The 27,900-nt window shown below is 39.1% G+C and overlaps 2 protein-coding genes across 3 annotated transcripts in view; both read left to right on the forward strand.

The window, feature by feature from the left end:
- Positions 1 to 432: 432 nt before the first annotated feature.
- ZNF770 (zinc finger protein 770) lies at positions 433 to 12,502 on the forward strand. 2 transcript variants are annotated; one of them, XM_047075348.1, is made up of 3 exons: positions 433 to 496; positions 5,213 to 6,625; positions 12,315 to 12,502. In XM_047075348.1, exons 2-3 carry the CDS (start codon positions 5,266 to 5,268, stop codon positions 12,398 to 12,400), a joined length of 1,446 nt encoding a protein of 481 aa, XP_046931304.1. In that variant the 5' UTR covers positions 433 to 496; positions 5,213 to 5,265; the 3' UTR covers positions 12,401 to 12,502. The 2 variants fall into 2 exon arrangements, with proteins under 2 accessions (XP_046931304.1, XP_046931303.1); XM_047075347.1 differs by lacking the exon at positions 12,315 to 12,502 and having other exon boundaries at positions 5,213 to 8,425.
- A 97-nt stretch (positions 12,503 to 12,599) lies between these two features.
- Positions 12,600 to 27,900, forward strand: part of AQR (aquarius intron-binding spliceosomal factor) — a 91,675-nt gene continuing 76,374 nt past the window's right edge. Inside the window, exons 1-4 of the mRNA XM_047075346.1 lie at positions 12,600 to 12,808; positions 16,413 to 16,469; positions 20,443 to 20,483; positions 27,844 to 27,879. Coding sequence (XP_046931302.1) covers positions 12,734 to 12,808; positions 16,413 to 16,469; positions 20,443 to 20,483; positions 27,844 to 27,879 — 209 coding nt within the window. The 5' untranslated portion in view covers positions 12,600 to 12,733. The remainder of the gene's footprint in view (positions 12,809 to 16,412; positions 16,470 to 20,442; positions 20,484 to 27,843; positions 27,880 to 27,900) is intronic.

Below are 27,900 nucleotides of genomic sequence, written 5' to 3' on the forward strand. Positions count from 1 at the left end.
CATGGTGTGTTTCTTATCGCCTCAGCCTCATTTTGCTCATTTTTAAAATGAGATCCTATCACTTTATAAAGCTGTATTTAATATAAAACGTAATACATGATAAAGCTATTTAAGGGCTTACTACGCTCTAGGCACTATGTTGAGCACTTTACATCCATCTCCTCGAATTGTCAGAGCCATCTCAACAAACGCCCTTCTCCACTTGTCTATTCTCTTCCGCCCGCGAGTGCAGTGCGGGGTGGGCGGCGCTGGGGGTAGGGACCCACCTCTGGAGCCCCCACCCACCACCACCCAGCCGCTGGCAGACCACGCCTAAGGAAGGGCGGCCCTGGGGTGGGGGGAGCCGGTTTCCAGCCGGACCGCGTCCCTGGGCGCTCCCGAGTGCCGCGCCTGCGCGCTCAGCCCGTCGCCGCGCCAGCCCTGCGGACGTGCGCCCGTAGCTTTCGCGGCGTCTGGGCCCTGAGATGCGCGCCTACCCGGTCCGTGCCAGCTCCAGGTGCGTGAGGAGGACTTGAGGAGTCCGTGTGTGAGGTGGAGCGATCCTCGGGAAGGGTCGGGCCTGCCTCGATCCCTCCAAGGTGTCCGGGGACCCATAGCGGGGGCGCCAAGACCTCAGCCCCCTTTCCTTTTCCACTTCCCCGCCTCCCGACTGCGTCTCATGGGGGACGGCAGTCTGTCTCCTAGAGGACGGCGCAGAAAGGATGCTTTTCCCCTGCTGTGGGTCGAATCGCCTGTGGCATTTTTCCCCTGGCTGCGGCCAAAGCAGTTTTCACCCTTCCTTTCCTAGTGTGGGATTTTGCAGTCTCTGGATTCGGCTGGACCCCCTAGGTGCTTATTGGTTGTGGACGATTAGGGCGACGGCCAGATGTCAGGGTCCTCTGTCCGTTTCAGCCCCTCGGGGACGAGAGGTGAGAGTTCAAGGCCACGAGAGTGGGCCAGGGGAAGTGGGGCAGAAGCGGCCACAAAGGAGGAAAGGTTGTGATCAATGTCGCCAGAGATTATTCCCCAGCTGGAAGTGATCCAAGTTTCTCTCCGGTCTTTTTTTGTTCACTTGCTTTTGTGAGATCCTTATTTCGCTTTGATGGTGTTAGGTAAGGGTAAAAAACCAACAGGCTTTCAGTCGGGAAGCGTCTTGGAATTTTTTAAATCGGTTTTTACAGTCTTCCAACAGAGTGTTGTCTTGCAGTTGTCATAATAATCTTCAGGTTGAACCTCTGAGGTTTACTTTTTTTTAATTTTCAACTTAACATAGAAAAAAGAACATGGTGTTGGCATGGTTTTGTTTGTTTGTTTGTTTCTTCTTTGGGATTACCAACAACAAAAATATCAATTGAGAGCACAGAGAATCAGTTGAAGTGGGATTTGGAGCTTTATCAAATTAACATGCACCCTGTGTAAGTACACAGGGTACTGCACTTGGAGCATTGGGGATCCCAAAGCTATGGCTTATAAATAGCAGATGAGATCACTGGTTGCCATCAATGGTTCCAACAGCACAGGGCTCCCAGTAAGTGCTTTCCCACATGGTGTGAAGGCAAGTGACAACAGAATACAGTTTTAGTGCTAGTGGTAGGTGATCAGCCATAGACACTTTCTGGCATAGGAACCCTGTTAGAATCGGAGGTGGTTGTTGTATGTGGTGCAAGTGTGGGATTTTTTCAAGAGTATTCCATGGAAACTATTAAAGAGGAAAACTATACAGTAGGAATCGAGGAGGTCGGCTGTAGGCCAGAATCCTTTGTGTGATCTTTCAGGCCCGACTGTAGACAATTGCATGGTTTTGGCTGGCTGGCCTTCTGGAGAAAACTGCCCTCTTCACACCAGACTTGTGCATGGCCAGTTTCTGGGGGGAGTTGCAGTCAAGGACTCACTCCTTCCCTCCTGCTACGCAGGCTTATACTAGATTGCATTGTTGGCTCAGGTACCTCCATTCTGAAGATCTTGGCTGAGATATTTCCCAGGTGCCTCTGTGCCCACCAAGACCTCTTTGGGTAGGTGGGGGGAGGGACTTGCTTGAGGTACTTTTCTCCGTTTTGACTCAGGACCTTTCCACTCCTTCGTCTTCCCCTGGCTCACAGATCCATGAGGAGGCAGAGCCTTTTTGTTCTGGCCTCCTCTGCAGAGAGATGATTGTGTGCACTGCATCCATCTGATCCTCACCTAGTGTAGTTCTGTTTAATGGGCCCTGGGGAACCAGTACTTGTTTTGCCTTTTGCTTGCACTGTGGCAGTAAGTGAATAAAGGCTTGATTATTACTTTCATTTTGGCTCATTGTCCTAATTGACCACCTCGACACCTGATAGCTTGACAGGAATGAAATAAATTGCCAAGTTCTTGGCAATTTACTGGATTCATGACTTAATTTTAATACCCAAAACTGTTGCCTGTGTTAGCATGTTTAGGGATTTGGAGGTTGTTCACCAGTAACTCTGTGTAGTGAAAATGCATATTAATAGCACCAACAGCTGATTGTCGCTAACATGGATATCTGCGTTATATAGTACATTTTGTAAATTAATATAGTGGCTTGTAGTCAGAGTCTTTTATTTTGCATAGACTAGTGTGGCATATTCCATTTGGCCTCTAATTAAATGTTTTGATAAATTTGGGGGGTTATATGGGCCAAGTGAAGAAAATCAGATACTGTTGCTTTCCTTAGTAATCCTGTCTCATCCTGTGGGCCCCAATCTTACCTAATAGATTATTTGGTTACTTTGAATAAAGTAATTGATTTGTTGTGGGTTCCTCTGTCTAGTGTTGTCTGAAGAGATAATACCAGGAACAGCTTTCACAAACTTTCTTAATCTTTATACAGAAGTTTCACAAAACCGTATTTATCTTTATTTGTAATACAATCTGATATATTCGACTTTTTTTTTTTTTAATTTTTTTTTCAACGTTTATTTATTTTTGGGACAGAGAGAGACAGAGCATGAACGGGGGAGGGGCAGAGAGAGAGGGAGACACAGAATCGGAAACAGGCTCCAGGCTCTGAGCCATCAGCCCAGAGCCCGACGCGGGGCTCGAACTCACGGACCGCGAGATCGTGACCTGGCTGAAGTCGGACGCTTAACCGACTGCGCCACCCAGGCGCCCCTATTCTACTTTTTATTAAACAAAATTGCTGATCATAACCCACTATATTGATTTCATAATCCATTAGTGGGTAGCGATGTATACTTTGAAAAACAGAGATAAAGCAACTGGTAGAAGATACTTGCTCAGTAAATGAATTTTTCCATGTTTCTAATTCACATTGCTGAAGAGAACCACAGTGGCTGTGTTTGTGCCTTTGTGTTTAAGGTGTCTTCTAGGAAAAGGCAGTTAATAGCAAATAGCATATATGTTGAATATTCGCCAGATCAGCTGACGGAAAGAAGAACGTGGAGTTTCTGGTAGATTGATCATCTTTCTGATCTCAAGGAGAAAATACATTAGATGAGAAAGCTAGAGGAGCTTTTTTTTTTTTTTTTTAAATCTCTGATCCCCTTATTTAAGGTAGTAAAAGGATTAGAAGAAAATTGGTTTCTGATAAAAGGGAAGATAGGTTTTTGTGAAAATACCTGGTAAACTTTTGCATGTGTCCTCCAGGGGGATATTGGAGAAAGCATTTTTATCTTCATATTAACTTTAAGACCAAAATGATCCTTTTATTATATTGTCTGAAAAGTGAACCACACTCAACTTTCAAATTACTTAGCCATTGATAAATACAGAAGTAGCCAATTTGCCTCATTGCTTTTGTACATGTCTTTTGAGAGCTGAACAACAAAATGCAAAAAAGACATAACTACAAATTTAGTTAATGTATTTATTTCTTAGGTAGAAACCCTAAAAAATTATGCAGACAAGGATAAAGCTTTAAAATTTGATTAGTGTTGAGCTAAGTAATACCTTACATTTGTGTATTGCTTCACAGTTTTCCAGCACATTCAGATGCATTATCTCCATGATTCTCACAACAACTTGATATGGTAGGCAGGCCAGGAGGCATTTTCCCCATTTTAGAGATGAAGAATCTGTATTTCTTTCTTTCTGCCACTGAGATCATATGGTGGCAAATATAGGACTAGAACCCCAGTTATCTGGGCCATTTTCTCCCAGCTGTCCATGTTGTCTTTGTTGGTCCAAAGAAGTAATTAAAAGTAAATACTGTTATGGGCGCCTGGATGACTCAGTCAGTTGAGCAGCTGACTCCATTTAGGCTCAGGCGTTGATCCCAGGGTCATGGGATCAAGCCCTGCATCAGGCTCTGAGCTGAGCATGGAGCCTACTTGGGATTCTGTCTCTCTCTCCCTCTGCCCCTTTGCCCCATTCACACTCTCTCTATATAAAAATAAAAATAAAAAAATAAATACTGTTAATGAGGTGGCTAAGAAATCCAACTTTGGTATCTGAAACATTGCCTTCTCAGATTGTGCCCATAGTATGCTATAATTAAATGCAAATACATCTTATTTTTAGTATTATATTTTAATTCTTACACTTTTTACCTGTCTAGATTAATTTTTTTTAAGTGACAAAACAAATACTGACAAAACTACTTACTAGAGAACTAGGAAAATTGGAATTAAAAGGTCTATTTAATGTTAAGAAATTCACTTCAGTCCCCTTTTAATGCATTATCTCAATTAGAAATCCAACTTTATATTGATTTTTAGATATATATTTTTTAATTTATTTTTTAAATTTCCCTCTCTTAATGTTTATTTATTTTTGACAGAGATAGAGAGCATGAGTGAGGTGGAGGAGGGGCAGAGAGAGGGAGATGGGATCCAAAGTGAGCTCTGTGCTGACAGCAAAAAGCCCATTGTGGGGCTTAAACTTAGGAACTGCAAGATTATGACCTGAGTTGAAGTCAGACGCTGAACCAACTGAACCACCGGGCGCCCCTAATTTTATTTTTTTTAAGTAAACTCTATACCCAACTTGGGTCTTGAACTCACAACCCTGAGATCAAGAGTCCTATGCTCTATCTCCTGAGTCAGCTAGATGCCCCTAGAGATTTCTTTAATTTAAAGACTCATCATTTCTATGTATGAAGTTAGTTTTATGATTCTAAAGTATTCATCTAAAATAGTTGTTAACTTACTTGTAAACATAGAAAAAGTCCAGGTTCCTCTCTACCCTTAATATCTTTAGCCAAAAGACAAATTATTTCTTTTCATATGAATACATTTTAAATTAATACATTTTTATTTTTAATTTTTAGACATCTGTGGAGTTTAAGAACATGGAGTTCATCAGAGTATATCACTGAAGAATATGATGGCTGAAAACAATTTAAAAATGCTAAAGATTCAACAGTGTGTAGTGGCCAACAAACTACCTAGAAACAGGCCGTATATTTGCAATATTTGCTTCAAGCACTTTGAAACGCCATCAAAATTAGCTAGGCATTATCTCATTCATACTGGTCAAAAGCCATTTGAATGTGATGTGTGTCATAAAACTTTTAGACAACTGGTTCATCTGGAGAGACATCAACTAACTCATAATCTGCCTTTTAAATGTAGCATTTGTCAACGCCACTTTAAAAATCTGAAGACGTTTGTAAAGCACCAACAACTTCACAATGAAACCTACCAGAATGACGTGAAACAGGTCAGAAGATTGCTGGAGGCCAAGCAGGAAAAGCCGGTATATGGGATGTATCATACTTTTACCACAGAGGAAAGATGGGCATTACACCCGTGCTCTAAATCTGATCCTGCATACAGCCCTACAAAGAAAAGAAAGAATATTCATGCATGTACGATCTGCGGCAAGATGTTTCCATCACAATCAAAACTTGATAGGCATGCACTTATTCATACTGGTCAGAGGCCTTTTAAGTGTGTCCTGTGCAGTAAGTCTTTCCGACAGTCAACTCATTTAAAAATTCATCAACTCACGCATTCAGAAGAAAGACCTTTTCAATGTTGTTTTTGTCAAAAAGGATTTAAGATTCAAAGCAAACTTCTGAAGCATAAACAAATCCATACCAGGAATAAGACCTTTCAGACTCTTTCATTAAAGGTGAAGAGTCCAGAATCATGCCCGCTGCCTAATAAATTAAATGCAAAGCAGGATAGTTTGGAAAATGGTGATTTAGGTGAATCTGAGGAGAATAATCCACTTGATGTCCACTCTATTTATATCGTCCCTTTTCAGTGTCCAGAGTGTGAAGAGTGTTTTGAATCAGAGCAGATTCTCAATGGACATAAGTGTTTTCCTGCCAGAGGTGGCAAAATGCCAAGCAGGCTCAAAAGAAGCTACAACTATAAAACCGTTGTTAAAAAAATCTTGGCTAAACTTAAACGTGCTGGGGGTAAGAAATTAGATAATCTTCGATCTGAGAGAAAAGTATTTAAAAACAATTTCTTGGAAAATTGTGATCTTATTTCCGGTGAGCAGAGCCCTGAACAAACCCAGAGAACATTTATGGGCCCTCTTGGCAAGCATGGAACATACAAGACAGTTGGCAATAAAAAGAAGAAAACATTGACTTTGCCATTTTCTTGGCAAAAACACTTCCAGAACCAAAATGTGGGTAAAAACTTGAAAGGTATCCTTACGACAGAAAACATGTTAACTATAGATAATTCAGCGAATAATAAAGACGTATCTATCTACGGTTCATCAGGTGAGGAATTCTTTAATAACTGTGAAGTGCTTCAGTGTGGTTTTTCAGTTCCAAGTGAAAACCTACATACTGGACATAAGATGTGTCCTTGTGACAAATGTGAGAAAGTGTTCCCTTCTATATCCAAACTACAAAGACACTATTTAATTCATACTGGACAGAGGCCTTTTGGCTGTAATGTTTGTGGGAAATCTTTTAGACAGTCAGCTCATTTAAAAAGACACAAATTAACTCATATTGATAAGATTCCTTATAGACGATCTCTTTGCCAAGTAGAATTTGAAAATTTGAACCAACTTCTCATTCATCCAGGTGATAATGTTAACTATAATGCTTCCCAACAATGTCAGACTCCCGGTTTCCAAAAATATGAGGCCTCAGAGTCAGATCAAATATCAGAAATAAAAGTTAAGGCAGAATCGGAGGATTTCATTCTTAGTCCCCCCTATAGGAACAGGCAGCCCTATCTCTCCAGTGTACTTTTGCAGTCAGAGCAGAGCCATCACGGTCACTGTTGTGGTTATTCAGGGCGGGCGGAGAGGAATGATGGCCTTCTCTACCAATGCAGCGTTTGTTCCAAGAGTTTTAGATCTCCATCTAAACTGGAAAGACACTATCTAATTCACGCAGGGCAGAAGCCATTTGAATGCTCAGTCTGTGGCAAAACATTCAGACAGGCTCCTCATTGGAAGAGACATCAACTTACTCACTTTAAGGAGTGACTAACCACAAGAGAAAGTGGTTCTCAAAGTCAGTTATGTAACTGACAGAACCAGTAACACATTCGTAGTCTCTGATAATCTTGGTCTCAAAGTTTGTATCATTTAAAATGTATTTTTACCAAAAGGCCTTCACTAGGTTGGGTGATTTCATAGGCAGTTGCTTGTTCTGCATAGTAGGAAGCAAGATACAGTACGTAGAAAATTAATAGGATGTTTTAGGACCAGCCAAATTAAATTTAGGGGGAAGAACATGGTTTGATGCCACACAGTAAGCATTTATTTTATTTTAGTATATACTTTGGCTGTACTGAAAATATAAATCCAAGATGTGGTACAATAACTCAGTTCATTCATTTTTTTTTAAAGGACTTATTCCTTGAGGCATGCCATCTCCTTAAGACTGAGAGGTAAAAATTGGTTTTTAGCTGCAGCAAATAGCCCCACTACATTTGACTTGTTTTATATTTCACACGAAAGCATAATGTTGTCCACCTATGGCTCAAATTCCATTGCAAAATTTTTTTCTCTTGTAAGTAAAAAATACAAAAGCAGTAAAAGTGAAGATGGATGAGAAAATCACAGTATTATTTTCATTGGTCTTTTGCAAGCTATTCTTAGGATTCTGGTAGCTTCACCTCCTTTTCCACAAGTGATTAGAATTGGTTTTTTGCCCAGCTTGCTGTTTTTCCCAAATTTAAAAGTAGGAGAGAAGTTAGTATGGCCCTGTATACATTTACCATGTTTACTTATCAGGAATATTGTCCAAGTGCCATAATCTCTTTGATGTTCTGTATGCAGTGTTATCTTTTCAGAGGAATAAATGCAATTCATCTATTTACTTGGTGATTGACATCAGTAGCTATAGACTTAAGACTCCCCTCTAGATCTGCATCTCCCTAAGACTTTGATTTACTTTAGTAAAACTTTCTTTTAATACCTCATGCATTGGGTGGTCATATGACTTAAGTAAATCTGTTAAGTTTGATCAAATGGCAATCACTAGGTCTAGTTCTAGTTTATTTTCTTTTTAATTTTTTTTAATGTTTATTTATTTTTGAGAGAGAGTGAGAGCATGAGTGGGGGAGGGGCAGAGAGAGAGATGGAGACACAGAATCTGAAGCAGGCTCCAGGCTCTGAGCTGTCAGCACAGAGCCCAACGCAGGACTCGAAACTATGAACCGTGAGATCATGACCTGAGCCAGAGTCAGAGGCTTAACCAGCTAAGCCACCCAGATGCCCCAGGTCTAGTTCTAGTTTTTAAGTCTATGTTTCTTGCAAGAGTCTAATGCTAAAGAACATTATTTTGATAATTCATAAATTGTTTTGATAAGTAAGGTAATTATTCCCATATAGGAATAAAGTGCTTGCAGAATTGAGGGTATCCTTTTTCTAAACAGCACTGTCATTATTTGGGAAATATTGAATCTTAAGCTATAAAAGACTTATACAATCACAAATTGTCCTTCATATTTGCCATTTTTTAGTAAAATCTTTAAGAATGAGATTTCTGAGTAATTAAAGAAAATAACCATTAGCTTTCTAAAAGAACAGGTGGCTTTGTCCTATCACAAATATAGTGGCAAGCCCTCTATTGAGAATGGATAAATGAACATTCTTTGTAAGCTCTGTGTCATACTCTAAAAATTGTCTTTGTGTAACAGGAGAGAGGAGGGGACATTTGTATCTTCTTTTCCAAATGCATTTTGAGAACCTTGGGTTTAATACACAGAGATAAAACAACAGTACAGAGAATGCTCAGTGATGTATAAATGTGCAGGAGAATCATGTTTTAAAGAATAATTTATCTTAGATTTCCTTCAGATATGTTCCTCTAGTGCAGGCAACATGATGGTTTACAGAATTTGCTGTACACAAAACTTTTCAAGAACATACCTATTGCATAAAAACAAGGAATAACTAGTTCCTGTTTTCCAAGAATATAGGTTCAAGGGGTTTTTGTCTGAAGTTATGTATTTTGGGATTTTCCAAAACTATTTATGTAATTTTATTTGAAGTAAATGTCTCATTTAGTCCTTTCCCAACCCAAACAGGGAGAGTTCTAATAGTGTTGTGCTTGTATGATTATTAGACTTTCTTTACTTAAGTGATAACTACTATACTTTTTTTTGGCCCATGCCTTTTTAAGCTGTTTCATATTGAAAGTTGGAATATTGTACAAATTTTGTCAAAGGTGTACTGTAGTGCTATTTGAAGTACCTGTAACAAAATACTTATTTACCTTTATCATTGCAAGCTTCTTGTGGAAACTTTATAGGAATGAAAGTAAACTGTATACATCCATAAGAAGATTATACATTAGATGTTACATGATTTGCTGCATGCTAGAACTGTTGGTATTGTTGAATCAATCACTTTGGTTTTCTGAAAAAATAAACTTTATAAATATCTTTAAGGAGATTTATTAAAATTTTTTTGTTTCGGTGATTCCAGGCTATAGCATGATTACTTCCTGAAGTAGTTTGATTGGCTGAGTTAGTGGAATTATTGTTTCTTGTTTTGTACTGCAGTAGGGCCAACAATTTTAGGACAAAATGTGTGTGTGTTGAAGGAAAGTAGATGGTGATTAAGAGTCTTGGAGAATTCAAATTTCAGAATATTTTAAAAATAAACTTTCAAATTATACAGTTTGGACTTTTTTTTTCTGTAAAAAGGAAAAATCACATAATACTGGCATAAGGTACCAATTGCCAAACACTTTCCTGGGCCCACTCCAATCCACCTTCTACACTGAATTTCCTAACATGGATATTTAATCATTTCCATTTTTACCTATTTTTTAAAGTTTATTTATTTATTTTGAGAGAGAGGGGGAGAGAGAGAACCCCAAGCAGGCTCCACACTAACAGCATGGGGCTTGAACCCCGGAACCAGGAGATCGTGACCTGAGCCAAAAGGAGTGTGGGACGCTCATTTGACTGAGCCACCCAGGTGCCCCAACTTATTTTTTACTTTTCCTTTTTATTACATTTCTTTGATAGCTTCTTTTTTTTTTTTTAATGTTTATTTATTTTAGAGAGATTGAGCAGGGGAGGGGCAGAGAGAGAAGGAGATACAGAATCTGAAGCAGGCTCCAGACTCAGCTGTCTACACAGAGTCTGATGCGGGGCTCAAACTAATGAACCGCGAGATCATGACCTGAGCTGAAGTCGGATGCTTAACCGACTGAGCCAGCCAGGAGCCCCTGATACCTTCTTATCACCTACAAAAGGATATGTTAACTCCATTTCATGTCACATGGTCTACCTGCTTAACCATTTATCCTCTGCCCTTCCTTTCCAGATTTGTACTAAAGAAATACAGACTTAGTTCCTCCCATGTATATTCTTGTCTCCATCTGGTTTACCTACTATTATTTTAAATTAGATACAGACTTTCACACTCTACTCAAAGATTAAATTTAGTTGAGCCGGATTTTATTTGGTTTTCCATAATTATGGGGAAAACTAAAGTTTAAAACTGGCTTGCAGAAAACTTTTTTTGAAATGATGAACTGATTTATTATTATTATTTTTTATTTCTAAGTAATCTCTATCCCAACATGGGGCTTGAACTCACAATCCTGACATCAAGAGTCACATGTTCTGGCTGAGCCAGCCAGGCACCCTGAAAATATTTCAATTTACATGTTACAGAAGACAACCTATTAGAACTACAGTTTTAAGACATAGCAACAATTTCGAAGTCTAGGTAACTTATGAGAATTTTTTGTTAAGAAATAACATTTTCAAGGACTACTGTTTGTTTAGTAATCTCTACACTGAACACAGGAGCTCAAACTCAAAGCTCTGAAATCAAGAATCCATGCTCCACCTACTGAGCCAGCCAAGCGCCCCAAGGTCTGTTTGATGGTACAGAATATCTGCTCTTTACAATCAGGGAAAGAACATTTAATTCCTATCTTGTCGAGCTTTCTGTTGCTGATTAGAAGAGCTTAAGTTTCAGGGCTAACTGCTGGAGTTCTGTTAGCATTAGGAGGGGGAAAGAACTGAAAAGAAAAATGGCGCCATGGTATTATTAAACGAATATGGAACACATAATATTTTGCATATACATTGGCAAGTTTCTACTCATGCTTTGAGTTTGAACTTAAATGTTACAACTTCCTTCGGAAGCTTTTCTGATTTGCCTTAAACACTCCATCCCCTATCCTCGCACTGCTTTTCGTTCATAACTCTCTTGTCACTGTTGATCAGTGGTTTTTAAACTTTAGTGTGCACTGGAATCATGTAGAGGGTTTGTTAAAAGCATAGATTACTAAACCGCACCCTCAGAGTTTCTGATGTCTGGTGTTGGGCCCAGGAATTTGCACTTATGCAGGTTAGCTGTTATTGCTATATTGAGACTACTACCCTTTGAGAATCACTGAACAAAACTACATGCTTCTGGAAAGCAAGGGAATGCATCTTTTCATGTTTTCTATTTTACATATACAATATAAAACAGTATGGATATGGATAATGGTCAAATTTGAAGTTGTGTTTGGAAAGAAGGGAGGATAGGCAATCAAAAATTTCCACTGCACTTAGCGTAAAAAGAGATAGCCCTTAAGACAAACAACGTCAGTCTTATCTGTTCTCAGGTTACTGTTATATTTTTTTCCTTTATGCTGAAAATGCATTTTACACCTACTTCCTCCATTGCCTCTTCAGTCACTAACCTCTTAGCCCCTTTTTATCTGGGCGACAGGGATGGATTGCAAAAGTCATGAGGAAACTTTGAGGGGTGTTGAATATGCGTATTATCCTGATTTTGGTGATGGTTTCACGGACGTATGACTGAAAATGGATCAAATTTTACACTCTAAATCTGTGCATGCAGTTCATTGTATGTCAACTTAAACCTCCATGAATCTGTTAAAAACAGTTAAAACTGAGCCCTGCATACCAGGCTGTTTTGTTTTTTTTTTCACTACTGCTTTTGCCTTTTTTTTTTTTTTTTTTTTTTAGGGTGGAGAGAACCCCCTCGTCAAGTCTCCCCCCTTCCTCTGCAACTAACTCTACCACGAAAAACCCTCACAACACCACCTACCTGAGATTTATCCCTGAGACCCGGTCCAGACTGCTGGGTGTGTTCTCTCAGCTGTCCGCTAGGGGGAGCATGCGGAGGAGGCCGAAGCCCCTGCTTTCTCTAGCTCAGACCCAACGCCTACACGAACTTCCGGCCCTGTTCAGTTCCGCTTCCGGGGAAATGTACGGGCTGTTGTACGCATTTCTTGTGGGACTGTGAAGGCTGAGGACCTACCGGCTGGCTGGCCCTTGTTTCGCGGAATTAGGCAGCCGTGGCTGCCTGTTAGGGGAAGTGTATCGGGTTCACCGTTCCTCCTACGGACCTTTCCTTGCCACTGGAGCGGAGTAAGAGTGCTGCCATGGCGGCCCCTGCTCAGCCCAAGAAAATCGTGGCTCCTACTGTGTCCCAGATCAACGCGGAGTTCGTAACCCAGGTGCGCTTGGGCGAGTCTGGTGTGTGTGAAGGGAGGCGATGTCGAGGCCCCAAGGCCTGGGGGGTGGGATTTTCCTTGGGACTGGGAGCACCCAGGAGGCATTCGTTCGTCGCTTCATTCACTCGTTTCCTCGCAGAAGAAACAGCACCCTAGCCTATTTGAGACTGGCAAAGTTTCGTAGCAGAGATGATGGCTAACAGAGGGCGGAATAGGGTTTTTCTTAGCCGTAGAATAACCTAGGCTTTGAGTGGAGTGATGAGAGCCTGACAAGACACCTGTTCCAAGTAGATGCATCTGTGACGAGAGCAATCGTTTTATCCGAGAACGTGCATTTACAACCTGTTTACTGTGTTGCATTGTGAACCGCGGTTGGCTGTAATTAGGGAAACAGCCCTAGCTCAGCAGCATAACTAATCTTTAGATTTTACATGTTTCTATTCTAAGTATCTTTTAAATCTGTCTGCTTCTCTGTAGACTAAGTCAGGTCGCCCTTGTTTTCTCTCTGGACTTAGGCATCCAAATCTTTTGTCTTTCCTCTTGCTCTCCTCCAGCCCATTCTTCGTATTGCTCATATTGCTGTCAGTGATTTTACGCAAATGCAAATCTGATCATATCACTTACCTTCTTAAAATCTTTGAAGAGTTCTAATTTTCCTTAGGGTAATGACTAGGATCCTTCAAAGTATTGGCCTGTGCTTACATCCATTTTTCTCTCTCTTTCTAACTCTGCTTCAGCCACACTGAACTGCCTGTATTTGAATTTGCCATGCTTTTACCTCCTGGTCTTTCAGCCATTGTTCCTTCTGCACAGAATCCTCATCTTCTCCCACCTTCCTTTATATGGTTAATTCATTGTCATCCATCTACGTTACTTTGGAGTAGCTTTCCTGACAACTTTAACTAGATTAGATCTCCCTTTTCCCATTTACCTGCATTTTGTGGTTAAAGCTGTTTATTAGTTTCCTCATCTTAAGAGGTTTGCATTTTATTTTATTTTTTTTTTTAATTTTTTTTTCAACGTTTATTTATTTTTGGGACAGAGAGAGACAGAGCATGAATGGGGGAGGGGCAGAGAGAGAGGGAGACACAGAATCGGAAACAGGCTCCAGGCTCTGAGCAGTCAGCACAGAGTCCGACGGGGGGCTCGAACTCACGGACCGCGAGATCGTGACCTGGCTGAAGTCGGACGCTTAACCGACTGCGCCACCCAGGCGCCCCAAGAAGTTTGCATTTTACAGAGATGAGTCAGACAAAGGTGCAGTATAGTTTCAAACAGTAATAAGTGCTGTCAGGAAAATGAAATGGTGTTGTGACAGTGATGGGGGTGGGGTGTATGAAAGGCAGTCAGGAAAGTCCTAGCTGAGGTGACATTTGAGCTAAGACCTAACTGCAAAGTAGGAGCCAGTTTGGGGAAGAACAGGAAAACAGTCCAGGGAATAGCAAGTGCAAATGCCCTGTGGTGTGAATATCAAGAAGGCCAGGATAGCAAACATAAGAGACAGGAGAGAGGGGCACCTGGGTGGCTCAGTTAGTTAAGCGTCCCACTCTTGGTTTCTGCTCAGGTCATGGCCTCCCAGTTTAGTGGGTTCGAGCCCCACTTCAGGCTCTGTGCTGACAGTGCAGGGTCTGCTTGGGATTCTCTTTCTCCTCTCTCTTCCCCTCTCCGATTCATGCTGTCTCTGTCTCTCTCAAAATAAATAAATAAACTTTAAAAATTTTTTTAAAAAGTAAGAGAATGGTATGAAATGAGAGTATGTAGGGATCAGATCATATACACTTGGAAGCTGAGATAAGTTTGGATTTCATTCTCAATACAGTAGTTTGGGTATTTTTTAATTAATTTTTTTTAATGTTTATTTATTTTTGAGAGGAGAGAGGGGCTATGCTAAGTGGGAATTGGGAAGAGTTTGTATTTTGCATGAGGCTGGAGAGTGTTGGGGAGGGCAGTATATTCCTGGAGGTGGTAGTGTTGGAGAGGTCACAGGTTACACCCTAAGGGAAAAGCTGTATCATATATTTACAGTAAGCAGTTTGGATCAGAAGATAGGATTTACATAGTTGTATGGAAGACCCTGAATCATAAAAACAGAGCAGATTCAGTTCTCTTAATGGTATGAGGTAAAGAAAAGATGGCTAGATGTCATAGGCAGTGGAATAAGGAAATGAGACTAGCATAGAATAACTGAGGGTGAAGTATTTTCTCTCAGGTTGGAGGGTGATTGATAGTGTAGTAAGGTACCACGTAAGTGGGCCGTTATTTTACTGGTTTGGAGAGACTTCGTCAAGACCAGTGTCCTCACTGCTTGAAAGGCCCTTTGAGTGTGTTTACTGTGATAAGTGCTTAGCTATAGAAGCAAAGAAGACACGGGTCCCATCTCATAAGTGTTCCAGTTAAGTGGGCAGGAAAGCTAGATAAGCAATCAAATAATAATACAGAAACACAAGACTATTCAGTAGAGTTCAGAAGTAATTATCACCATCAGGTAGGGTTGAGGAAAGCTTCACAGAAGAGGTAACCATTTCAGATTTTATTCATTCATCCATGCACACATGCCTACATGCATACATCAGTCCATCAGCTATTATTTGAGTTCCTCCAATACACTAGACCCTGTGCAGAATCACTTTTTTATGAATATATTGAGTCTTTGTGCTTGCTAGAGTTTTTATTTTTCAAGAGATTGTAGTTGAGTTTCTTTAAAAAAATTTTTTTTAACATTTATTTATTTTTGAGACAGAGAGAGACAGAGCATGAATGGGGGAGGGGCAGAGAGAGAGGGAGACACAGAATCGGAAGCAGGCTCCGGGCTCTGAGCCATCAGCCCAGAGCCCGACGCGGGGCACGAACTCACGGACCGCGAGATCGTGACCTGGCTGAAGCCGGACGCTTAACCGACTGAGCCACCCAGGCACCCCTGTAGTTGAGTTTCTTTAAAAAACATGTATTAATAAAACCATTTTTTTCTTGAATATAATATGCAATCCAGCTAAATGTCTGGAAATATTGAATGTATGTGTTTAGAATTCACAATTTCCAAGTGAAACCAAATCTGCTAAAGTATACCAGCTCTTTTATTCTCTGTAATAATCCGCTTATAGATAACTTTTTAGGTTTTGTTACATGTGTCCACTAATCACTTAAAGGTTATTGTTTTATACATATAACTGAAGATTTTGAATCTGTTTTTCTAATACTGGCTCAACTCTTAACTAATTGTAATCTTGGGTAGCTCACTTAATCTGTAGGTTCTAGGGTGTTCTTTCTAGGAGGTTCCTGGGTTTTCTTATCTCTAGCTGAAGATATTTGACTGTGGTTATTAATTGGGTCCTACCGTTTCTTTAGCGGTGATTAGAAAAGTATATTTTGTTTTTTAAAATTATAATGACAGAGTGCAGTGCAGGGCCTTACTGGCATTTAGTGGGCTGGGGCCAAGGATGCTAACTGGCCTGCTTGCCCATATAGTCCTCTTAGAAAGTAGAATTACTCTGTCCCCCAGTGCCTGTAGTGTTTGTTAAAAAATAGCTTATTGATATATGATCTCAGTCTTTGTGCTCGACAATGATACGAACCTGTGACTTATTGTTTATACTGTTTACTTTTGCAGTTAGCATGTAAATACTGGGCTCCGCATATCAAGAAAAAATCACCTTTTGATATAAAGGTAAGTATTTTTGGTTTACAACATTGTTTTTGAATAGGTACGTTCTTTGTATCTCTTTTTTTAAGGGCTAATTCAACAGAAGCATTCCATGATTTCTTTTTAAGTTCAAATTACACTTTTCTAATTATCAGACTAACAATTACTCATGCTAGAATATTTGGAAAATGTAGAAGTTACACATTAGAAAATAAAAATCACTACCCAGAGATCACCTATACTGTCATTTTACTGTGTTAAGCTTTTCAAAAATTGTGTGTATAATTTAATTGTTTTCCTGTTTATAGATTCTTAGATTATTTTAAATTTATCATTATTATAATGACCATGTAATGAATATCTTTGTAAATATACAGGAATTTCTGTACAATTTTTGACAGTACATGTAGGATAGAAGATATATTTTTTTTAATTTTTAGGTTGATGAACTGAGATAAAAATTTGTAAAAATGGTGGAAGCAGGGGCGCCTGGGTGGCGCAGTCGGTTAAGCGTCCGACTTCAGCCAGGTCACGATCTCGCGGTCCGTGAGTTCGATCCCCGCGTCGGGCTCTGGGCTGATGGCTCGGAGCCTGGAGCCTGTTTCCGATTCTGTGTCTCCCTCTCTCTCTGCCCCTCCCCCGTTCATGCTCTGTCTCTCTCTGTCCCAAAAATAAATAAACGTTGAAAAAAAAATTAAAAAAAAAAAAATGGTGGAAGCAGTGGGAGTTGTTTAGGGTAGAGGATTAGATAACTAAAGACCAGTAATATTTAAATAAGGGAATGGACTTATGGTTCAACTGGAACAATTTAGGATAAATGAAAACAAAAATTCCTAAATGTAGGATTCATTCTCATAGAAATGTTTTGTTTTCTTTTGTTTGTTTTGTTAATTTATTTTTGCTTATTTTTGAGAGAGAGCATATGCATGCTTGTGTGGAGCTGAGGAGGGTCAGAGAGAAAGAATCCCAATGAGGCTCTGTACTGTCAGCACTGAGCTGGATGCAGGGCTTGATCTCACCAACCATGAGATCATGACCTGAGCCAAAAATCAAGAGTCAGACACGTAACTGACTGAGCCACCCAGGAGCCCCTGAAATAGATTCTTTTTTTTTTTTTTTTTTTTAATTTTTTTTCTAACATTTATTTATTTTTGAGAGACAGAGAGAGACAGAGCATGAGCCGGGGAGGGGCAGAGAGAGAGAGGGAGACACAGAATCCGAAGCAGGCTGCAGGCTCCGAGCCGTCAGCACAGAGCCTGATGCGGGGCTCGAACCCAGAAACCGTAAGATCATGACCTGAGCCGAAGTCGGCGCTCAACCGACTGAGCCACCCAGGCGCCCCTGAAATAGATTCTTAAAAGAGAGATCTTTAAATGAAACAGAGATAACATTGCATGCCATTTAACAAGTATTGACCCTTGATCAATGTAAGTTTGAACTACATGGGTCTGTGTATACATGTATGTATATATACATACACACACAGTATGGTACTATAAATGTATCTTCTCTTCCTTATTTTTTTTTTAATGTTTATTTATTTTTGACAGAGAGAGAGAAACACAGAGTGCAAGCAGGGGACGGGCAGAGTGGGAGGGAGACACAGAATCTGAGGCAGGCTCCACTTTCTGAGCTGTCAGCACAGAGCCTGATGCAGGGCTCAAACTCACGAACCGCAAGATCATGACCCAGCCGAAGTCGGATGCTTAACCAACTGAGCCACCAGGCTCCCCCTTTATGGTTTTCTTAGTAGCATTTTCTTTTTTCTAGCAGTGTGTAATACAGTATATGCAGTAAGCATACTGTATATACTATATATATATACTGTATATAACATACAGTATATGATACAGTAAGAGTACAGTATATAATATATATAGCATATGAAATGTGTTGTTTATGTTATCTGTAAGTCTTTCGTTCAACAGTGGACTATTGGTAGTTAAATTTGGGGAAAGTCCGAAGTTATACATGAATTTTTGAGTGTGTGGGGGATTGGCACCATTGTTCAAGGGTCAGCTAATGAAGACTCCCTTTAGGTTCTGCCATCGTAAATTGAGTTGTGATGCTTTAGGCACACTTGGTAAAACTGAACTTAACCGAAAAGTTCTTTTTTTTTTTTTTTTTAATTATTAACACTTTATTTTTGAGAGAGAGAGAAAGAGAGAGAGAGAGGCAGGAGGGGCAGAAAGACAGAGAGAGGGGGACAGAGGATCCAAAGTGGGCTCTGCACTGACAACAGAGAGCCCAGTGTGGAGCTTGATCTCACTAACCATCATGACCTGACCCAAAGTTGGACGCTTCACCGACTGAGCCACCCAGATGCCCCTTAACCAGAAATTTCTTACATTATTTGAGCTTAAATGTTTCATTTGTAAATATATTTTTGTTTTGCCTGCAATCCCTGTATTCGTCAGGAGGTATTCATAAACATGTATGTGTTAATCACTCTAATTACTACCAGAATTGCTTTATTTTATATGCTGTTTGTATGTGTTTGTGTTTGTATATGTTGTCTGGGGGTTCCTAGGGTCATTTTTCACTAATAACAAGAATATTTTAATGATTGAACTAGATTGAGTTGAACCTAATTGTTAAGATTTTCATATATTTTTATTTTTTTAATTTTTAAAAAATGTTTTTATTTATTTTTGAGAGAGAGAGAGAGAGCACGAGCAGGGGAAGGGCAGAGAGAGAAGACACAGAATCTGAAGCAGGCTCCAGGCTCTGAGCTGTCAGCACAGAGCCCAGCACGGGACTCAAACCCATGAATCGTGAGGTCATGACCTGAGCTGAAGTCGGATGCTTAACTGACTGAGCCACCCGGGCTCAGCTCTATATTTAGATTTTCAAAGATTATATCCAGATCATTCTAGTTAACACTAGTTATAATACTGAATGAAGTTATGTATATCTGTTTAGAAGAACTTTATTGTAGGTTGGTATTAAAGATTATGCCTTTCATTTTATTTAATTTGAATTTTTATAAAAAGAAAAGCAATAACAGAAATTTTTTCTAAATTGAATAAGACTTGTTTGCCTCACTGTCTTCCTCCCTCTATCACCCACATTTATGTGACAAATAACTTTGAGCAGTTAAAAGATATAGCTACAGTAAAATATATGACCATGTTAAAGGACTTCATAATTTTACAGTAGGATTTTTTTTAACTATTATTAGTAGCATTTCTGTTACTTCTGCTGGTAACTGTTGTTAAAGACTCACCATATGCCAACATTTGCACTAAATTCTTTACATGTGGTATCTTACTTATAGCAACCCTGTGGGATACTTTGTGTAGATACTTTGTGTAGCAACCCTGTGGGATACTTTGTATAGATCCTTTTTGTAGATTGGGAAAGTGAGCCTTGAGCTGTCCTAGGCAAGGTTTCTAGCTATCTGCGATGAAAATGGGTGATTTGAACCAGGCTTCCAACATCAATGCTGAATTCTGAAGTATCACAGCATCCTGGCCTCACTAACCCAAAAGAATTGAAATTCTGAGGCTTTATTGTGTGTATTTGGAAAACCAACTTGTAATCTGCTTCTTTTATGTCTTCACACTTCTAGTTTACTGTCTGGCTTTTGAAAGTACATTGTTATGATTCTTAGATGGAGTCTGATAACATACACTTTTAAGTTTTTTAAAATATTCTTATTTGTTAATTTTTATTTTTCCTAGAAATATTATGAATAAGTCATCTTAGACGTTCACAATAGAGCCGCCTTGAATATATTGTTTAATGATTGTTTATAGGAATCTTTTTATGTAGACATATTTTATTATTTATCTTCTTCTACAACTTTGCTTTCTGTTATTTTACATTTTGAGGAATGTGATGAGATTATAAAGATCTCTTAATTACTATTTCAGTAGTATTTGATATCCTAAACCAACTTATTTTGTGTAATCTCAGTAACTCAGTAATAGAAAACTATCAATTTAGGATAAAAAAATGTTTGAAATATTAAACATTTTTATATTTTTGATAACAGGTCATTGAAGATATATATGAAAAAGAGATTGTCAAATCAAGGTAAGAATGAGGTTAATTTTCATACATAGGGATTAGGTGGGATCAAATTGGATCTCTTCTGTATTTCTAAACTAAATGGGATCATAACTTGGACCTTTTTTTTTTTCTGTTAGATTTTGTCATCAGGGAGATGGTGGCTAGAAAAACTTTATATGTAGCTGCATGGCTGAAGAGCCATACATTATTTTCTTGCTTCCTAATTTTTGACTTCGTTTAGAGGGATTAAATCCCATCAGGTTTATTTTGTTTCTGATGAAATGTGAGGGACAGTAAACATGGAGATTTTATTTCAATTGAACTAATACTAATTTTCTTTGATAAATCTTTTAAAAATATTATTAAAAATTATAAAAGTAAAACATACGTAATAATACTTTATACAAAGTAGTAAAATATATGTTTTATAAATGACATATAGCATATATATAAAATAATAAAAATAAAAAATGAAAATTATATTTGAACAATGTAAAGAAGGAGGTAAGTTTCAAGAAATCTTCCCTATCCTTTAACTCTCAATTTATCTACATATATATCTGTATCTAGCCCCCTCCCTGATTTTTTTTTAAATACAGGAAGTTTATACTCTACACACCATTCCATATCATGTCTTTTTTTTTTTAAACTAATGTATTTGAGGCATATTTTTATATTTGCACCTGCAGACATGGATGCCCAGTGAGTATCGTAGAAGAACAGTTGACTAAATGTGTTTTTTTTTTTTTTTGATGTTTGTTTATTTTTGAGAGAGAGAAACAGCATGATTGGGGGAGGGGCAGAAAGTGGGAGACACAGAACCCGAAGCAGGCTCCAGGCTCTGAGCTGTCAGCACAGAGCCCTACACGGGGCTGGAAACCGTGAACTGCAAGATCATGACCTGAGCCGAAGACAGACGCTCAACTGACTGAGCCACCCAGGTGCCCCTAAGTGTTTTAATATGAAATGAAAACATTTAGGTTATGAATGTAACAAAACTTTAAAATCTCAGAATTGTTATTTTTCATGTGTTTGATTCCTAGAAGGTTAATTTTACTAAATACCGTGAAGGTAAATCCATGTTATTGTCAAAATAAGAGGCTAATTGTTTTTGCTTTAATGATTGATTCGTGAGCATGTAAAAGGAGACAGGGCCAAAGACCATGTTAAAGATCTTGTTTCTTATTTGAAGAATAATGGGAAGCCAGTTAAGAGTTGTAAGCGTGATGATGATCTTTTAAAAAAAGAATTTAGAGTTGATAAGAAGCAGGAAATAAGGGTGAGTATTGTAGTAGTTAGGTTCATGATAATGATGGCTTGAATGACGTTTGAAGGTGGAGAAGAGTGCCAAATTGAGATAGAAGTGAAAAGACGGTTGCTCGTTGGACTTGGTGGGTTAGAGAAAGGGGGGAATCAAGGGTGACTTCTAAGTTTTTGGCTCAGGTTGCCCGGTGATTAGTGAGTGATTCCATTACTGACTTCTGCTATTGTCATTAGGGCTGGGGTTGGGCATAGATCATAGTCCACTTTTGGAAATGTTGAATTCTAGGTACTAAAGAGCCATTTAGATGGAGATGTAGAATAAGCCATTGGGTAGAGCTCAGAAGAGGACAAGGTTGAGCCTACATTGTATCAACCGCCATTTCAATGCTAAGGGTACAACAGTGAACATGACAGATAGTCTCTGTTCACCGAGCTTATGTTCTATTTCTAGTCTAGACAGATAGGAAATATAGAGGTATATAATGTCAGCAGGTAGTAAGTGCTGTGAATTAAAATAAAGTGTGTTTAGGGGCTCCTGGGTGGCTCAGTTGGTTAAGTGTCCAACTCTTGATTTTGGCTCAGGTTATGATCCCAGGGTCGTGAGATCAAGCCCTATGTTGGGCTCTATGCTGGGCATGGAGCCTGCTTAAGATTCTCTCTCTCCTGGGGCGTGTGGGTGGCTCAGTCAGTTGAGCATCCAACTTCAGCTCAGGTATCACACAGTTCATGGGTTCGAGCTCCACGTCCGACTCTGTGCTGACAGCTCAGAGCCTGGAGCCTGCTTTGGATTCTGTGTCTCCCTGTCTCTCTCTACCCCTTCCCCGTTCACACTCTGTCTCCTTCTTTCTCTCAAAAAATGAATAAGTAAACTTAAAAAAAAGAAGTGTGTTTAGGGTAGTGACAAGGGCTTTTTTAGATTGAATGATCAGGGGAATCCTCTGAATATATGAACATTTGAGCAGGTATTTAATTTAACATATGTCTTATTGGTCTGGCATTGGGTATGGATGAAATTGCCTGAGAAATCTTAAATGAATGGGTAGATAACTTCTAGGATTCTTTTTTCTTACATATTAAGGATATACCAATCTGAAAATTATCTTGGACCTTCACAACTAGTTTTCTGTCTTTTTCAGAACAGGCTTTTATTCCAGTGGATAGTAATTGCTTGTTTTTTGTTTGTTTCATTTAACTTTAGCTATTAATATTTCTTCCTTAAAGATAGTTTTTATGTAACTAATAACCACTGCCAGTGATTTATAAGTTATATATTTGGCTACATTATTTTTAATTGCTGAAGGAAGTAACTTGTTGGCCAGACTCACTAGGACTTATGGCTCTCTTAATAGCCATTTTCTCATCGTGTATACATTGTTGAATACTTAAATGAAAGGAAGCTGATTACATTCTGCTTCCAAATCTCAAAGTTCAAAAAGTTAAATGCACTTCCATAACACAGAAACTATAATGTATATATGTTTTTCATCATGATAAGCATAGTCTTTAATCCCTATCCCTAATGTAAATGATGTTTATTTAAATTTTTAAATGACAATTTTTTAGACTAGTGCCTGAGGAAGCTGTTTTGCTGAGTTATGTGCTGATAGCATCTTCATTCCTGGGGAAATGACTTGATGTAAGATTATTAACTTGTTTGTAGGCTATCAAAATAGGCCACTTATAGCCAGCCATAAGGTACTCTTCAGTATTCTACATTAAGGTTCTTGTAATATACATTTTTGCATATCAGCCTTATTTCTGAAGGAGGCATCTGGGAAATAAATCAGTCAGTTCGTAATATTCTCATGGTATAAATGATAACTTTTAGGATCTCAAAAGTAGTAAAATATATTGCCCAATAAGCCATGTGATTGATTCATATTTGCTATCCTTACCATTATCAAATTTGGCAAGCGTGTCTTAACATATTTTCATCTGTTTAATTTTAAAGCCTTCAAAATAATCGTAATTATTATTTGTTGAGTGCTTACTATGTGCCAGATTCTGCTCTAAGCACCTTGCATATATAGTAGCTCATTTTTCCTCATGACAACCCTGTGCTACTCACTGTTATTATCCTCATTTTATTGATGAGTAAACTGCAGTCCAGAGAGAGGTTAAGTAGCTAGCTCAAAATGTTTCCCAGTTAGAGGAAGAGCCAGGTATTGAATCCTGGTTCTTTGACTCTTTTCCAGTACTATGTTCTTAAGTAGTACAGGGTCTATTGCCTTTTAGAACTCCCCTCACCAGTACACTTTGGTTATGACTGTTAATTCTGTTATGAATACATCTAAGTGGGTTTTGTGCAGCAAAAAGGTGAGTTATTGTGTAGTTTACTTTTGCCCATGTTTATATTTGTTTTCATTTAAAATATTTAAACCCCAGAGGGCCTGGCTGACTTAATCAGAAGAGCAGGCAACTCTTGATTTCGGGGTTATGAGTTTGAGCCCCACATGGTGCAGAGATTACTTAAATAAAGAAAAAAAAAAGACTTAAAAAATGTTTAAACTCCTTTACTATGAAATCTAACACAGAAAAGAGCATAAAACAGAAATGTATGGCCTTCTGAATTATTATCATTCATAACCACCACCAAGGTAATAAAAGCCAACATTTGTCAGCATCCCAGAGGCCTTTTCATAGCCTTTTGCTTTAACACTGTAAAATGTAAGTATGGAAACATGAACACTGTAGTTTTGGTTGTTTTGAATAAATGGAACCACATGGCATACACTCTTTTGTGGCTGACCTCTTTTGTTCACTATTATTTGTTTTTTTTAATCATCTACTTTATTTTTTATTTTTATTTTTTAATGTTTATTTATTTTTGAGACAGAGCGAGACAGAGCATGAACGGGGGAGGGGCAGAAAGAAATGGAGACACAGAATCCGAAGCAGGCTCCAGGCTCTGAGCCGTCAGCACAGAGCCCCATGCGGGGCTCAAACTCACAGACCGTGAGATCATGACCTGAGCCAAAGTTGGACGCTTAACCGACGGAGCCACCCAGGCACCCCTTAATCATCTACTTTATAATAAATCTGGAAATGGGTAGTTCAGAAGTTCACGTGAGGGCCTTCATCAGCCTTTTCACAGGTGTGGTTTTTTTTGGCTTTCCTTGTATGGTTGCAAGGGGGCTGCCACAACCTTAGACTTCATGTTTTCACACAACCATGTCCCAAGAGAAGAAGCAGTGGGCAATTACAATAGCAAAACTTATTGGCAGAAGCATAAAACTCCAATTTTAATGAGCATGGCCAAAATTGCTAGAAGAGAAATTGAGTGTTTTTCAGAGTGTTTTTGTTTTATCTTGACCCATGACTTCTTTTTTTCTTGTCTAGTCGTCCAGAAATAAATGGGCCACTTTGCCTCTTTTGAGTATGAGGAAACTGGGTCCCAGAGTGTTTAAAAGATGTTGTCAGGGTAACACTGAATCATGACCAGAATACTGTCCTCTGTCTCATGTGCTGGTATTTTTTCTCTCTTTCATCATGAGGTCCTATTTGGCTGACGAAATGAAGCATGCAGTTTTGTGCATAGTGGGCACTGAGTGAATTCTGTTCTCCAGCATGCTATTAACGTGAAATGTCTGCAGCTGGAAGGAGACCTAGTGTGTCTGACACACAAGATGTTGTATCCACTCAGTGACCTGGCTGGCTATAGAGGCCAGTATCTTGCCAGTGTTGTATCTTTGTGCTTTTTTGCACAATAAAAACCTGCATTTTATTCTCACTAAAGTTCTGTGACACTGCTTGCTTAGTGAAACTATTTAAGAGATCAGAAGTCAGTGGAACAGGATTTTGACAGGATAATGGTCTCCTGGCGTATTATAAATTCGTAATGCATAGATATTTAACTTTCTAAGCTGGAGAATATTATCTAGTGGCAGTGTTCTGGTCTGACTGCTTTATTTCCAGTATACAAAATGATAAAACTAAATTAGTGGACATTTGAACCAGCCTTTAGAGAGTTACCTGGTAGCTACAGCATCATTTATGCATGAAGTACAATACTTGTATTAAAAATAGACTGTAAAGAGAGCTAATACTCCTTCCACAATTTTCTTTTCTTTTTTTTTTTTAAATTAAATTCAAGTTAGTTAATGAACAGTGTTGGCTTCAGGAGTAGAACCCAGTGATTCATCTCTTACATATGATACCCAGTGCTCATTCTGAAAAGTGCCCTCCCTAATGCCCATCACCCATTTAGCTCGTCCTCCCACTTACATCCCCTCCAGCAACCCTCAGTTTATTCTCTGTATTTGAGTCTCCTATGGTTTGTCTCCCTCTCTGTTTTTATCTTATTTTTCACTTCCCTTCCCCTGTGTTCATCTGTGGAGTTTCTCAAATTCCACATATGAGTGAAATCATACGATATCTTTCTCTGACTTATCTCACTTAGCATAATACCTTCTAGTTGTATCCACGTTGTTGCAAATGGCAAATTTTCATTATTTTTCGTTGCTGAGTAATATTCCGTGGTGTGTGTGTGTGTGTGTGTGTGTGTGTGTGTGCGCGCGCGTGCGCTACACACACACACACACACACACACACACATATACATACCACATCTTTACGCATTGATCAGTTGATGGACATTTGGGCTCTTAACATACTTTGGCTATTGTTGATAGCGCTGCTATAAACATTGGGGTGCATGTGCCCCTTCAAATCAGCATTTTTGTGTCCTTTGGATAAATTCCTAGTAGTGCATTTGCTGGGTTATAATTTTTTGAGGAACCTCCACATTGTTTTCCAGAGTGGCTGCACCACTTTGCATTCCTATCAACAGTGCAAAAGAGTTTCCCTTTCTCCACATCCTAGCCAAAACCTGTTGTTCCTTCCACAATTTTCTAATTTTGTAGACTTAATGTCAAAACTTATGAAACCTTTGAAAAGTCTGATTCTTGTGTTAGTGATATAGATACATGTGTCTCTTGTACTTTCAGGAGGGCATGACTTTCAGGTAGGATGCCTGGGTGGCTCAGTTGTTTGAGGATCTGACTATTTTGGCTTAGGTTGTGATCTCATGGTTGGTGGGTTTGAGTCCTACTGAGTGTGGAGGCTGCTTGGGATTCTCTGTCTCCCTCTCTCTGCCCCTCTCCTGCTCATGCTCTGGCACGCACATGCTCTCTCTCTCTCTCTCTCTCTCTCTCTCTTTAAATAAGCTTAAAAAAAGAATGCTGGTCAATGCTAAGAAATTAAGATAGGTTAGGTTTTGGCAGTTGTGATCCAGTGTTATGAATAATGATGAACATTTGTGTTTTCATTATAATTATTTGCCTTTTTCTGGAGCCTGCTTCTGTGTCTCCCTCTCTCTGTCCCTCCCCCTCTTGCGCTTGCTCTGTCTCTCAAAAATAAACTTTAAAAAAAATTACTTGCCTTTTTAACTTATATGTTATATTTCAGTATGTTGTGGTGCTTGTTGTGTTTGTTATATGAGTAGGATAAGATTTCACTTAAGTAGGGGTGCCTGGGTGGCTCAGTCAGTTGAGCATCCGACTTTGGCTCAGGTCATGATCTCACAGCTCGTGAGTTTGAGCCCCACGTCAGGCTCTGTGCTGATAGCTCAGAGCCTGAAGCCTGCTTCAGATTCTGTATCTCTCTCTCTCTGCTCCTAACCCACTCACATTCTGTCTCTGTCTCTCTCAAAAATAAACAAACATTAAAAAAAAATAAAAAAGATTTCACTTAAGTAATTTCTGGTTTTAAAAATAAAATGGGGGGCACCTGGGTGGCTTAGTCAGTTAAGCTTCCAACTTCGGGGCAGGTCATGATCTCACATTTCGTGGGTTTGAGCCCCACATCAGGCTCTGTGCTGACAGCTTTGGATTCTGTATCTCTCTCTCTCTCTGCCCTTCCACTGCTCACACTCTGTCTCTATCTCTCAAAAAGCAATAAACATTAAAGAAAAAAAGTTTTAAAAATAAAATAAACTACCCTGATGAAATACAAAGAAAAAATATAGAAGCAAATTTAGCTTTTCTCAATGCATATTAAAATATGATTATTCTGCTATGTGAGTCAATATTAACACAAGATTCCAAAATGCATCTGCGTCAGTAACTCTGAAATGTTTGTATTTTCTGTTTAAACAGTTTTATTTTTACTTTTACACTTTTAGGTTTGCCATCAGAAAGATAATGCTCTTGGAATTTAGGTGAGTTTAAAGACAAAGTTA

This window comes from Lynx rufus, unplaced genomic scaffold (assembly GCF_022079265.1).
Source record: "Lynx rufus isolate CCGP_SWC_20201006 ecotype Redwood Valley unplaced genomic scaffold, mLynRuf1.p SCAF_13, whole genome shotgun sequence".
Taxonomy (NCBI): Eukaryota; Metazoa; Chordata; class Mammalia; order Carnivora; family Felidae; genus Lynx; species Lynx rufus.

What these genes read in the sequence shown, in the direction of transcription:
- ZNF770 (XM_047075347.1), top strand. Translation starts at nt 5,266, where the DNA reads ATGATGGCTGAAAACAATTTAAAAATGCTAAAGATTCAACAGTGTGTA.